This window comes from Artemia franciscana, chromosome 15, assembly GCF_032884065.1.
Source record: "Artemia franciscana chromosome 15, ASM3288406v1, whole genome shotgun sequence".
Taxonomy (NCBI): Eukaryota; Metazoa; Arthropoda; class Branchiopoda; order Anostraca; family Artemiidae; genus Artemia; species Artemia franciscana.
Window position 1 is genome coordinate 40,096,318 of NC_088877.1, and position 14,040 is coordinate 40,110,357.

Here is a 14,040-nt window from a genome sequence, read left to right on the forward strand (position 1 = left end):
TCAGAATTCCAAAAAAAATTAAAACGTGTCTCGATGCAAAACAAAAACGTAAAATGCGAGCAGCGCATACAAAAGTGAATGAACGAGAGCCTGTTAAACAATTACTTCATAAAAAACAGGTGACTAAGATTGAAAAATGTAAAAATGAAAATAAAGGATGCGATATTGATTGATGCTAAAAACAACTACTTCAAATCATCCAAAATTATCGTTCTTATCTCTTCTCGATATATTTGAAACAAATAAAAAAAGCTGCATTTACTGAATACACAATTTATCTCCTCTTCAGAAAGCAAAAATAAACAGAAGTTTTAAGAAAAATTTAAATAACCGAATTCGAAGAGAAAATATTATCGTTGGTAAAGAACCTGTTAAACTATTGCTAAAAATAAAACAAATTTAACAAATTTAACAAGGGAAAATAAAGAATAAAGACGTCTATATAATTATATCATATGGTGGCTTACTTCCATTTTTAGTACGATTCATAGCTGCAATAGGTAAAGCTACTCTAAACAGCGGTGCTGCTGCATTAGGTATATATATAGGAAATAAAATTGTTGATAAAATTACTGATTATTCAAATGCTAATGATGAAGGTTTAACATCACCGGAGAATTTACCAAAAGGTTGAGGTTTAAAATTACCCGGTCCACACAAAATTGTTGGATCGGGATAGGAAGTGATTGTTGAAGCTCCCAAAAACGTGGAAGACCCAAGAAAATACAAGTAGAAGCGGTTTAAGTACCTAAACAGCGTGGAAGACCCAGAAAAAGTGCTGAAGCTAAGATTTCACAATTCAAAGAATGATCGCTTCCAAAAATCGAGACACGTCGAAAGAATCAAAAATCACATTATACAGTTGACAAATATTTATATATTGAATGATCTAGGTCCAATTCTCTAATTTTGAGGTGTTTTTTCTCAAGATAACTGACTAAGTAAAATAAAGAAAAATAATGTGGTTTAATCAATTATGACTGCGTGGGATCACCTGGGACGCATTGCACTTGCTATTTAAATGATCTCAAGTAATCATTTTTAGAATTTTGGGATTCTTTTGGAATTTAACCTGGAAATGAAATCGTCAGCTACTTATAGACTTCAAATAAGCAAATTGCCTATCATTCTACTCAAGTTCAAAATTTTAACGATGTGAATTGTGGTCATTTCCGGGTTGATTATATAAAAAAAAGAATTAAGGGAATAGATCCACAGAATTTTATTTAAAGTTAAGTATAAATGGAAGAAGACTTTAAAAAGAGGTTATTTGTTTATCGTAGATGTTTTAAATATTATGGAAATGTTAGTAATGCTTTTTTACAAACCAAATTTATATTTAATGCTACATGTTTATCTGCTTTTCTATGTTACCCCTTGCTTCTTTAAGTCTTGGGACAGTTCTTGTTGAAATACTTGAAAAATTTCTAGGAATAACAGCAAGAAAGGCTGAGTATAAACCTGCTTATTCATTCTACTTAGAATTGATTGCTATATGTATATCAGGTGAATTGATCAATAAAAAAATAATTAAATGAGAAAATGAATTACGCAAAACATTACTGTTTTTTTTCCGTGAAAAATTTATGAAACAAGTGAAATTAAACGGTTATAAATATTGCACAAAGTCTGTTAAGTTCAAGACAAAAATAACACCTTTCTTACTTTCCAACCACTAATACTGCTTGTTTCATTTGTGCTCATTTTCTATTCGATTCATCCTATCATTTCATAAGTCTTATAGTTTCATGTCACAGTTCGAACAAAGATGCCGTATGTAGCTTGCTTTTCTACACAAGAAAATGACACAGCTATTTCTCACAAGTTTCTCGAAGATTCAATTTGTAGTCAATTCGGAGAAACTAAGTACAGCGAAAGAATCTTTAAAATATTTATGTTATTTGTTTATTATTTCATTATCGATTTATGAATTAGTTGTATTATAAACACCCAAAACGTAAATACTGGAAATAATACAAATAATTTATCTATAATTGAATAAAAAATATAAAAACCGATAAATTATTAGGCATAATTAAAAAAAAACATTTCGTTTATTAAATGATCCAGACATTTATTCAAATAAAAATTTAAAATTATAAGATTCAAATAATACTTTAAAATTATTGGATTCAGTAAATTCTTTACGTTTTTCAATAGATAAATTAATATAATATATACATAAACTATAAATAAAAAAGTAAAACAAAATTTTTTTTTGCAAAACCCCTCCCCAGACTGTTATCCATATTTATTTTATTTGTTTGGTTTTGGTGATCTCACATCAGCCTGAGTTCTGAGGCAGACCACACAGGGTTTTTTGTTTGGAGGGAAGCTGACTGCTTCTTACTCCTTGATCTGTGCCAGTGGTCCAATTGTATTGACATCATCAAGTGCTATACGAAGTAACAGTGAGGGTCGAACTGTTGCATCGCAACCGATGATCAGTCGATTTTTTTAACAAGTCGGCCATGCAGGCCTGTAAGGAGAGTTTGTACAATCTTTTTGTGTTTCATTTGACAGACTTCCAAAATTGAACCTGGAATCTTTCTCTTCCAAGTCAGGCGCTCTAACCATTTGCGGTATCGGAGACTTATTAAAAGTTAGACGGAAATCATTTTGTTAGATATATTATTTTCGATTTAGAAAATTTCCTTAATGAAACTGGCAACTAGTGAACGGAGAAACTTTTAAGCGAAATGAAAATGGAAAATAAGTATAATCGAACTATTAGGAAAGAAGATTCAGACATTGGAATAGAATACACGGTTAAAGGAATGAAATATGTTACAACTAAATATGGAAAGTAAATCGTTATCATTATTGATTTTAAAGGTGAATGGTTGACCTATTTGCATTTAAGCGTTTGGATCTCAAGGCAGCTGATCTTGAAAAGAGATTAAAAATTTATATAAAGGTATGATTATAAAGTTTTTTGGGAAAAATTAAAGATAATATATATTATTTACATATTGATATCGAACTATATACTAAATATTAAATTATGCTAAATAATTACATTTTATCAGTAGTACAGGAAAAATAGAATATGAATAAACTCTTATACCACAAATTCATCAAATTCTTATTTCGCAAGACCTATTTTGATCTTAAAGCCCACGATGGGAAAATGTAAAAATGTCAGAAATCCTGATTTAAAATGGTGTGAACTCAATTAAGAATGGGGTTAAATTGATGAGGTGATCTAGGTGGGGTCTAGAACACATGTTCACATTGTCAAAAGCATAAAAATGAAACCTAATTTGATTTCCAAAGACCTGTTATCATTTTGAATGTAGGTGTGAAAAATGTTCAAGACGTGCAGTATTTGATGTTAAAATGATGTAAAACGGACTGAGAATGATGTAAATTGATGGGATGATCTAGGTGAGGCAGCTAGTAACCAGGAAATTCAAGTATTATGATGTAATAGCGTCCCTGTCTTTCCACTGCTTTTGTTGGTATGCTGCCTTTAATAGCATATCATCTTGAAGAGATGCCATTTTCTCCCAATACCTAGCCATACTAACGGATCTATTTACTCTTACACTAGTAAGCCCCAATCAACCCTTTTTGGGACGTAAGAGAGCGTGCGTAATTGTGTTCACCTCAGACGTCTTGCTGCTACGGTGAGCTGTTAGTAGTAGAGGTAGTAGCGTCTCTCTCTCTCTCTCTCTCTCTCTCTCTCTCTCTCTGTATGCTAGGATGAAGGATGCATGGGAAGAGGAACTTCATCTTAAGGCAAGTCTTAATAAGGACATACTAAAGGGAATGATATCAGTCAGGGAAATTTTTTACACTTTGGTGATAAGAGGAAGGGCAAAAGTCGGAGTCAGATCCTTACTTTTGTCCGATGTCTGGGAATGGGGCGGATGACTAAATCCATTTTTTGAGTTTTTGTGAACAATTAAATGGTTAGAGGGAAGAAATTTTTCTGGAGTGGAAGACAGGGGAGGGAGGAATGAGTAGATATAAAATTAAGCAAAAGAAGTTGTATGGAGATTAATAAGTTGGGTAAGTTTCTTGGTAAAGATATGATACACTGAGACTATTTCCTGTACTTAATTTATAAGTTTGGTGCTACGGTGAGTTGTTTATAGTAGTAGATGGGGCAGTAGCAACCCTGTCTTTCTCTCTCTTTCTCTCTAAGCTAGGATTATGGAAGCATAGGGAGAGGAACTTTATCTTAAGGCAAGGCTTAATAAGGAGGAACTAAAGTGGATGATATCAGCAAGGGGAATTTTTTACCATTTGGTGACAACAGGAGGGACAAAGTCGGAGCCAGGTTTTTACTTTTGCCCAATGTCAGAGAATGGGGAGGATGACTAAAATCCATCTTTTGGGTTTTTCTGAATAATTAAATGGTCCGAGGGAAGAAATTTTTCTGGGGTGGAATACAGGACAGGAATGAGTAGATATAAAATTAAGTGACTGAAGTTTCATGGAGATTATGAATTTGGGTAAGTTTCTTGGTAAAGGTATGATACACTGAGACCATTTCCTGTACTTTATTTATAAGTTTGGAGCTACGGTGAGTTGTTAATAGTAGTAGTAGTAGTGATAGTAGCGGCCCTGTCTCTCTCTCTCTCTCTGTAAGCTAGGATTAAGGAAGCATAAGGAGAGTAACTTTATCTTTAGGCAAGGCTTAATAAGGAGGAACTAAAGTGGATGATATCAGCAAGGGGAATTTTTTACCATTTGGTGACAACAGGAGGGACAAAGTCGGAGCCAGGTTTTTACTTTTGCCCAATGTCAGAGAATGGGGAGGATGACTAAAATCCATCTTTTGGGTTTTTCTGAATAATTAAATGGTCCGAGGGAAGAAATTTTTCTGGGGTGGAATACAGGACAGGAATGAGTAGATATAAAATTAAGTGACTGAAGTTTCATGGAGATTATGAATTTGGGTAAGTTTCTTGGTAAAGGTATGATACACTGAGACCATTTCCTGTACTTTATTTATAAGTTTGGAGCTACGGTGAGTTGTTAATAGTAGTAGTAGTAGTGATAGTAGCGGCCCTGTCTCTCTCTCTCTCTCTGTAAGCTAGGATTAAGGAAGCATAAGGAGAGTAACTTTATCTTAAGGCAAGGCTTAATAAGGAAGAACTAAAGTGGATGATATCAGTAAGGGGATTTTTTTTACCGTTTCATGATAACAGGGAGACAAAGTCGGAGTCAGGTCCTTACTTTTGTCCAATGTCTGGGAACAGGGAGGATGACTGAATTCATTTTTTTAGTTTTTGTGAACAACTAAATGGTCTGACGGAAGAAATTTTTCTGGGGTAGAATACAAGGGAGGAATGAGTAGATATAACATTAAGTGACAGAAGTATTATGGGGACTAAGAAGTTGGATAAGTTTCTGGGTACAGGTATGATACAGTGGGACCATTTCCTGTAACTTATTTTTAACTTTATTTCGATTTAAGGGTGTGTATTTATTTATGGTTTGTATAGTGTTATATTTTTTGTTTTAACCATGGCGCGTAAGGCTTTTAGTGTTAATAAATATTATATCATATCATACGGGAAAATGGAGCGAACCAAGCCTAGTTTACAAAGGGAGGGATATTTTAAATGGCTAAAAATTTCATAAGATGCCAAATTTATTTAGTGAGAACTTCCAAGGGCGGATCTAGAGCAAAATATTGAGAGGGGAATGTGACAAGGGCACCAATAATTTACCAAATTGACAAGTTTATTTAAAAAACAGAGTTAAAAACAGAAAAAAGGCCCGAAATGAGGGCGCCAGTATAAATCATAGGGGAGGGGGGCCCGGGGGCTGCCTTAAGATGATATATTATCTAAAAGAACTGAAGTTAATCATTTTTAATTAATCAGAAAACTACCTGATAAAAATATAACTTATCTTGGGCTTTTAACACACTTTTAGTGACATTTGAAGTCTCCTAAAAAAAGGCGTTTGAGAAATATTGAAGTTATAGAAACACTTTTTCATGCAGGTATTGCAAAAATATGGAAGATACACATAAATCGCACCACTAGGGAAGAGAACGGGAAGCTACACTAAAAAAACCCTACTTTGAGGACATTATTTTTCGATTACACCAATCTTTGGGGGCAACTCTACATAAAAATTATGCAGTAAATTTATGGACGTAAGATTTGTTGCTAAGATATATTAAAAGTATTATTTTAGACCAAAAAGCCACAGGTTCAATCCTTAAGGGAAAGGTGATAAATAAAAAAAAATTTTAAAATCAATCCTATGGAGGTTACTTTTAATCAATCAATGGATAAAGACGAGAATTAACCCCACCCTCCTGAGACTTTTGACCTACACTTTCTGTGTAAAGGCAGGAACCGGAGCCCAGTCACCGAAGATAAAACGTACAACATAGAAAAGGAGCAAAATTTTTGCCAACAGAAAACATTCGCAAAGAGAAAACACTGCAAATGTTTTGGCCAAAACCTCGGCTAAGCCATCTCAGTGCGAAGAGAGAAAAAAAACCGTAAAGAAATAAATTCAAAAACCTAAAAAAAAAAAAATCGAAAGAGCCAGTTAAAGAATTAATTTCAAAGTTCTACGTTTTTTGAAGTCGCTTTGAGGCAGTGTGGTCTCAGGACTTATTTAGGAATCACATAAGTATTAATAAAGAAAAGCGTTAAAATAATTTCAGGATTTTCATACCTTGGACTAAGCAGCGCTGGAAGAAAACTTCCTTGATAATAGTTAATCCGGAAAATACTTGCTTCAATCAAAGTGTTTGGTATCTTCTCAGTTTTTTCGTATGATTCAACTGCCAGCTTAATGTCTACGTCCACTTTTGACTGTTTCTAAAAATAAAATAAACTCTAAGGCAAACAATTCTTTTCCGGATGAACTTTCCTTGACTTTCTAAAGTACTAAGGACAATGTAAATGAAACCTAATTTTTTTTTATTGGTAAAATCAAAACTAATATGGAAATTTTAACATATTAAAAATCAGGACTATATGCAGATTTGCAGTTTGGTACTAGCAGGCACAAAATTCAAATATACGAAACTTGGAGGTTCAGAAAGAGGAAAAATACAGTAAATTATTAAGTTCACAAACTTAAAAAGATAAGAAAGCCAATTAAAGAATAAATTCCATAAATCTACATTGTTTTCTTAATTTATTTCGATTCACTGTGGTTACAGATTTTACTTAAGAACCAATGAAAAGAAACCAACTACCTGACTTTCTAAAATAGCAAGGGCAGTGTAAATGAAATACATTTTTTTTTTAAATTTGTTACATAAAAAATCGAGACTGCAATTTTTAATGTAAAAGATTTCAATTGCAAATTTCATCAGTAATCAATTCATCAGTAGCAGCAGGCAAAAAATTCCAAGATACGGAACGTGGAAAACAGAAAGAAAAATAGTAAATTATTGAATTGATAAACTTTAAAAAACAAAAGAAAATAAATAAAAAGAACCAATAAAAAAACAAATTCAATAACTCTACACTGTTTTATTAAGTCATTTTGAGCCAGGTTGGTCTCAAAATTTATTCAGAAACCAGTGAAAGGAACCAATTACCTGAAAAGTGAAAATGAAATACAATTTTTTTTAAATTTGTTACATGAAAACTTCGACACCCATATATGTCTTTATAAAAAAATATGAAAAATCGGGACTTCAATTTTTAATGGAAAAAACTTCCATTTGCAGATTTGCAGTTTGGTAGTAGCAGGTACAAAATTTTAAAAAAACGAAACGTGGAAGAAAAAATTTGTTATAAAAATAGCATATAAGACATAATAATCAAATAATTTAAGAAAGTATAGCTTTCTATTGAATGTGCAAGTGTCTTCGGTAATAAACATTTTGCTGATGTTTGAACTTTCACAGCGTTGCCACATTAGCAAAAATATCGTCCTGCGCTAAAACAAAATTCATAATATTGAAACAACAAAAGGATGAATATTGCAGATTTATTGTTTTCAGGAATGAATAGACCTAAAATGGATTCAGGGACAAAAAATGTTTTATTTTGATGTCCTTGGTAATTCAAAGAAAGAGGCCGAACCAGCTGAGTGAAATTCACGATTCGGCTCAGATATTAATTCCAGAAAATCTCTGGAAGTTTCATCCACCAAACTACACAGCTTATCACTCAATTCTAAAGAAAGTTTTTCCAGAAAGCGATTGTTAACTCTAATTAAACAAGCAAAACCTATCAGCTATTAAAGAGAAACATACAAAGATACCAATCACAAAATATTCAAAATCATCTCATCATCACATAATACATAAAATATAGCATCCAAACTAAAAAGAACATTTCAAACTGTCAGTTCATTCTGAGTATGTATAATGTCTAACAAACACACGCAAAGAAAATTACGCACTTAATTATACCTGCCATAACTGTAATCGTTTCCTTTGATTTTTAAATTGGAGGGTGATATATATTTACGTTGTGAATTTCAAATATGTCTTTTAATTGGAGATTTAGATTTCATTTTCTTTGCTCTGGTTTTATTTTTTTTTTAAACATTTGCCTTTAGTATTTCATTGTCTTTGCCTTTCATTTTTTTTTCATTTTCTTTACCTTTAATTTTTTTTCTTGACAGTACTGATCTTAACCACAGTTTCATAATTGTTCCGTTTTTGTCTCTACTATAATTTGTAGTAGATCATAGATTTTTTGGGCGGGGGGGGGGGGCTAGAATACAAATTGCCTTTTTGTCTCTTTGTTTTGCTACAGAGGCTCTTAAGCCTCATTTCTTAGCTGATTTGTTTTTATTATCTTTTGTTTGGAATAATGATGGTCTTTTTCTTCTTCTTCTTTTCCTTCTAGAAAGGCTCATGTAAATAAATGAGCAACTGAATTCAGGAAATAGGGGAGGGGCCTTAGTTTTTCAAAATGTAAATAAAAGTTCATAAAATTAAAATAAACCCAAGTTAAGAAGTACTTTTGATCTATCTGTAGCCCTAACAAAATTAAAGAAACATTGGAGCTAGTAGCTGACTGAAAATCAAATACAATCTTTTAAGTTCTCTCTAAGCACCATTAAGCACCGCTCATTCTGTTACGCCACTGACACCATAAGAAGATGATCCGTGATTAAATTCTTACTTTAATTCAATATGGTACCATAATCTATCTCAATAGTGTTAATAATGAATCAAATAATAATAGAGATTTGGAAAAGAAATGCAAGGGTTGTTAAGTAGTTCCCCAAGGAAGTGCACTAATTCATGGAAAAATGAAACAAATTAAACACTCGAACAGATAACGCACATACGATGCTTCATGTTTATATTAAAAAAAAAATAGTAGAAAAACAATTAAATGAGATTATGCTATAAAAATACATTTCAGAAAACAACTATAAAGAGTGAAAAAGAGAGATAGAAAAAGGAGAGAGGGGGGGAGGGTGAGAGAAAGCTTCGTTTATCCTGGCATCTATTACTTCCGAGGACAGATATAAGTAATTGTTATATAGCTGGTTGCTATCGATCGTGAAAATCCGTAGATCGATACCCATAAATTCTGAGCCATTTTGCAACATATCATTGTAATATTTCCATAAAGAGCAATTGTTCCCCCAACTAGCTGTCAATTTGTACCGACCAGGATGAACAAGCGGTTAAATCGTTAAAACCCATATGTACACCATATAGGTACCGATTTACAATAGGCTACAGACATTATGAGTTTTCACAATCCTCCTACTCCTTTTTTCTATACTTACTCGTACTTCTACAAGTAGGGGAGCACGGGGTCGAACTGGACGTGGGTTGAACCAGATACTGTCAATTACTCAGATATAATTTAATTAAAATTCTACTCAAATTTGCAAGAATATCATCTATTCTTAATGTATCCTAGTTTGGTTGATAGATCGTTTCAAAAAGTTAAACTGCAAAAACTGTTTTATGTAGGTCATTTTTTTTTCTGACACCTTGAAACATTTATGGGGCTCTTGCAAACAGCTCTCCCCCACCCTTCTGCTTACTTTTCTCCTCTTACCTTTATCGTAACGCAATCGTCTATAATATCGGAAATTATAATTATTTTTGCAACTGCTTAATCCTGACCTATATCATATATAGTTCACGAAAAAATCGATAAGAGAAATCACTGTTCCCAAGGGAATTTTCACTCAAGTCTGAAAATAATCCGCTTATTTATAATTCTTTGGACACTGAATTAATTATTATGAAAAAATTGGCTATATGTCAGGTAGAGACAATAATCCTGTACCAAATATTAGTGATAGGTTCAATCCAAATATAGGTCCTCACACCTTGAACTCTGAATCAATACTGATTTTTATGTAGGTCATTTTTTTTCTGACACCTTGAACATTTATGTGTTAAGTTGTAAGTATAAAACCAGATATTTTATCACTGGTTTCTTTAAATTCTCTTACAAATCTAGAATCGTGGAAAAGGTACGCTATCTATCTTTTCTTTTGATGCTCTTAGTCTAGATGGCTTTATCTTTTGGATTGTGATGGGGGATTGATTCAAATATTTTCGGGTTTAACTGAAATGTGTCCGGTTCTGCCCTACATGGGCAAGAGTAGATTATTCTTTTATTTCATTTTTTTTTGCTTAAAGCCAAGTATCTTAATGTTGTTATCTTAATTCACGAATTACTTTCTATATTCAGTAAGCAAAGAGACTGATTGTGAACAAGACTACTTGGCCAGTTCAAAATTAACAAAACAACATCTACCCAGATAAAATAACACTCTTAAACTAACCTGGGTAGTAACATTAAAACTTAAAGAATTTGGCAGTTATTATTAGGATTTATTTTTTCCATGGTTTTCTTAGTAATCTCATCAGACAGACTAAGATTATCTTATTTCTTTGTTTAAGACCTGTTCAACCGTGACCTTCCCTTACTTTCTGCAGGATCAGGAGTTTCATGCCTCGTTTGGCATCTAAAACTGAGACGTTCCGTGGAAAATTTTCCCATGGCATTCCTTTCATGCCACCAAGAAAGTTTTCCAAGGGTTTCCTTCCAGGGGTTTGATACATCAGTAATACTTTATTTAGGTGTGACTGTTTATGAGTATTGATTGCCATTGTTGCCATTTTTTTGGTGGATTTGTGAAAATCCCTTACCTAATCACGCAATGATAACGTCTTTTGTTTATCTGGAATCTATTCAGGCAATAGACTATGTATCTAGCAGCAACTTATTTGCGCTACTTGGGACAATATATTTTGATTAGCTTTTAAGATATGATAATAGGCAGTAAGGTCAATTTATGAAAATTTAAGGCGGAGGGGGCAAAAAGTGCTTTTTAAAATCTAAGGATGGGGGCAATTTCCCAATTTGGCGATTTCCCAAAAAAAGAGCATTTTTCAAAGAAATTACCCTTAAAAAGGGTATTTTCAAAATCTACGAGGGCGCTATGTCAAGGGAAGAGGGTGGCGAGCAAAAAACTAGGGGGCAAAAGACCCAAATTGACACCACTGACAATGAAGAGCAGGTATCAGAAAATTATAATGCTAATTCTTCCACGTGTTAAGGAATACACGGAAAAGGCAGATCGCTGATATATTTTGATAACCAATCGAATTATGATTGAATACATTTAAAGATATTTTTTTATGAACTTACCCTTATTATACATTGTCAGGCAGTGTTGGACATTTCAAATTCACAAACTTTCAGACTACCTGATACACACTTTTATCTTTTACGGGTTGACAAACAGTTTGACAATAAATTCGGTTATTGAATAGATTTCGAGGTACGTTTTCAGAATTTAAAATCTGATAATGTTTTCGACCATAACTTTAAGTTAATTTTCAGTATTTCGATGTTTACACACTTTCAAACTACCTAACGCAGACTTTTATCTTTCGACAACTGTCAAATATTTTTACAATAAAGTTGTTGAATAGATTTCCAAGTGCGTTTTCAGAACTAAAATCTTATACTTCGACAACCATAATGTTAAGCCAATTTTTAGTATGTCAATGTTCACATAGTTTCAAACTACCTAACGCAGACTTTTATCTTTCGACAACTGTCAAATATTTTTACAATAAAGTTGCTTGAATAGATTTCCAAGTGCGTTTTCAGAACTAAAATGTTATATTTCGACAACCATAACGTTAAGCTAATTTTTAGTATGTCAATGCTCACATAGTTTCAAACTACCTAACGCAGACTTTTATCTTTCGACAACTGTCAAATATTTTTACAATAAAGTTGTTGAATAGATTTCCAAGTGCGTTTTTCAGAACTAAAATGTTATATTTCGACAACCATAACGTTAAGCTAATTTTTAGTATGTCAATGTTCACATAGTTTCAAACTACCTAACGCAGACTTTTATCTTTCGACAACTGTCAAATATTTTTACAATAAAGTTGTTGAATAGATTTCCAAGTGCGTTTTCAGAACTAAAATCTTATACTTCGACAACCATAACGTTAAGCCTATTTTTAGTATGTCAATGTTCACATAGTTTCAAACTACCTAACGCAGACTTTTATCTTTCGACAACTGTCAAATATTTTTACAATAAAGTTGCTGAATAGGTTTCCAAGTGCGTTTTCAGAGCTAAAATCTTATACTTCGACAACCATAACGTTAAGCCAATTTTTAGTATGTCAATGTTCACATAGTTTCAAACTACCTAATGCAGACTTTTATCTTTCGACAAACTGTCAAATATTTTTACAATAAAGTTGTTGAATAGATTTCCAAGTGCGTTTTCAGAACTAAAATCTTATACTTCGACAACCATAACGTTAAGCCAATTTTTAGTATGTCAATGTTCACATAGTTTCAAACTACCTAACGCAGACTTTTATCTTTCGGCAACTGTCAAATATTTTTACAATAAAGTTGTTGAATAGATTTCCAAGTGCGTTTTCAGAACTAAAATGTATATTTCGACAACCATAACGTTAAGCTAATTTTTAGTATGTCAATGTTCACATAGTTTCAAACTACCTAACGCAGACTTTTATCTTTCGACAACTGTCAAATATTTTACAATAAAGTTGTTGAATAGATTTCCAAGTGCGTTTTCAGAACTAAAATCTTATACTTCGACAACCATAACGTTAAGACCAATTTTTAGTATGTCAATGTTCACATAGTTTCAAACTACCTAACGCAGACTTTTATCTTTCGACAACTGTCAAATATTTTTACAATAAAGTTGTTGAATAGATTTCCAAGTGCGTTTTCAGAACTAAAATCTTATACTTCGACAACCATAACGTTAAGCCTATTTTTAGTATGTCAATGTTCACATAGTTTCAAACTACCTAACGCAGACTTTATCTTTCGACAACTGTCAAATATTTTTACAATAAAGTTGCTGAATAGGTTTCCAAGTGCGTTTTCAGAGCTAAAATCTTATACTTCGACAACCCGTTAAGCCAATTTTTAGTATGTCAATGTTCACATAGTTTCAAACTACCTAATGCAGACTTTTATCTTTCGACAACTGTCAAATATTTTTACAATAAAGTTATTGAATAGATTTCCAAGTGCGTTTTCAGAACTAAAATCTTATACTTCGACAACCATAACGTTAAGCCTATTTTTAGTATGTCAATGTTCACATAGTTTCAAACTACCTAACGCAGACTTTTATCTTTCGACAACTGTCAAATATTTTTACAATAAAGTTGTTGAATAGATTTCCAAGTGCGTTTTCAGAACTAAAATCTTATACTTCGACAACCATAACGTTAAGCCTATTTTTAGTATGTCAATGTTCACATAGTTTCAAACTACCTAACGCAGACTTTTATCTTTCGACAACTGTCAAATATTTTTACAATAAAGTTGCTGAATAGGTTTCCAAGTGCGTTTTCAGAGCTAAAATCTTATACTTCGACAACCATAACGTTAAGCCAATTTTTAGTATGTCAATGTTCACATAGTTTCAAACTACCTAATGCAGACTTTTATCTTTCGACAACTGTCAAATATTTTTACAATAAAGTTGTTGAATAGATTTCCAAGTGCGTTTTCAGAACTAAAATCTTATACTTCGACAACCATAACGTTAAGCCAATTTTTAGTATGTCAATGTTCACATAGTTTCAAACTACCT

General features: G+C 32.5%; 1 protein-coding gene across 1 annotated transcript in view; it reads right to left on the reverse strand.

Moving 5' to 3' along the window:
* LOC136036468 (Fanconi anemia group A protein homolog) overlaps positions 1-14,040 on the reverse strand; it is a 74,402-nt gene that overhangs the window by 18,479 nt on the left and 41,883 nt on the right. Inside the window, exon 9 of the mRNA XM_065718717.1 lies at positions 6,652-6,797. Coding sequence (XP_065574789.1) covers positions 6,652-6,797 — 146 coding nt within the window. The remainder of the gene's footprint in view (positions 1-6,651; positions 6,798-14,040) is intronic.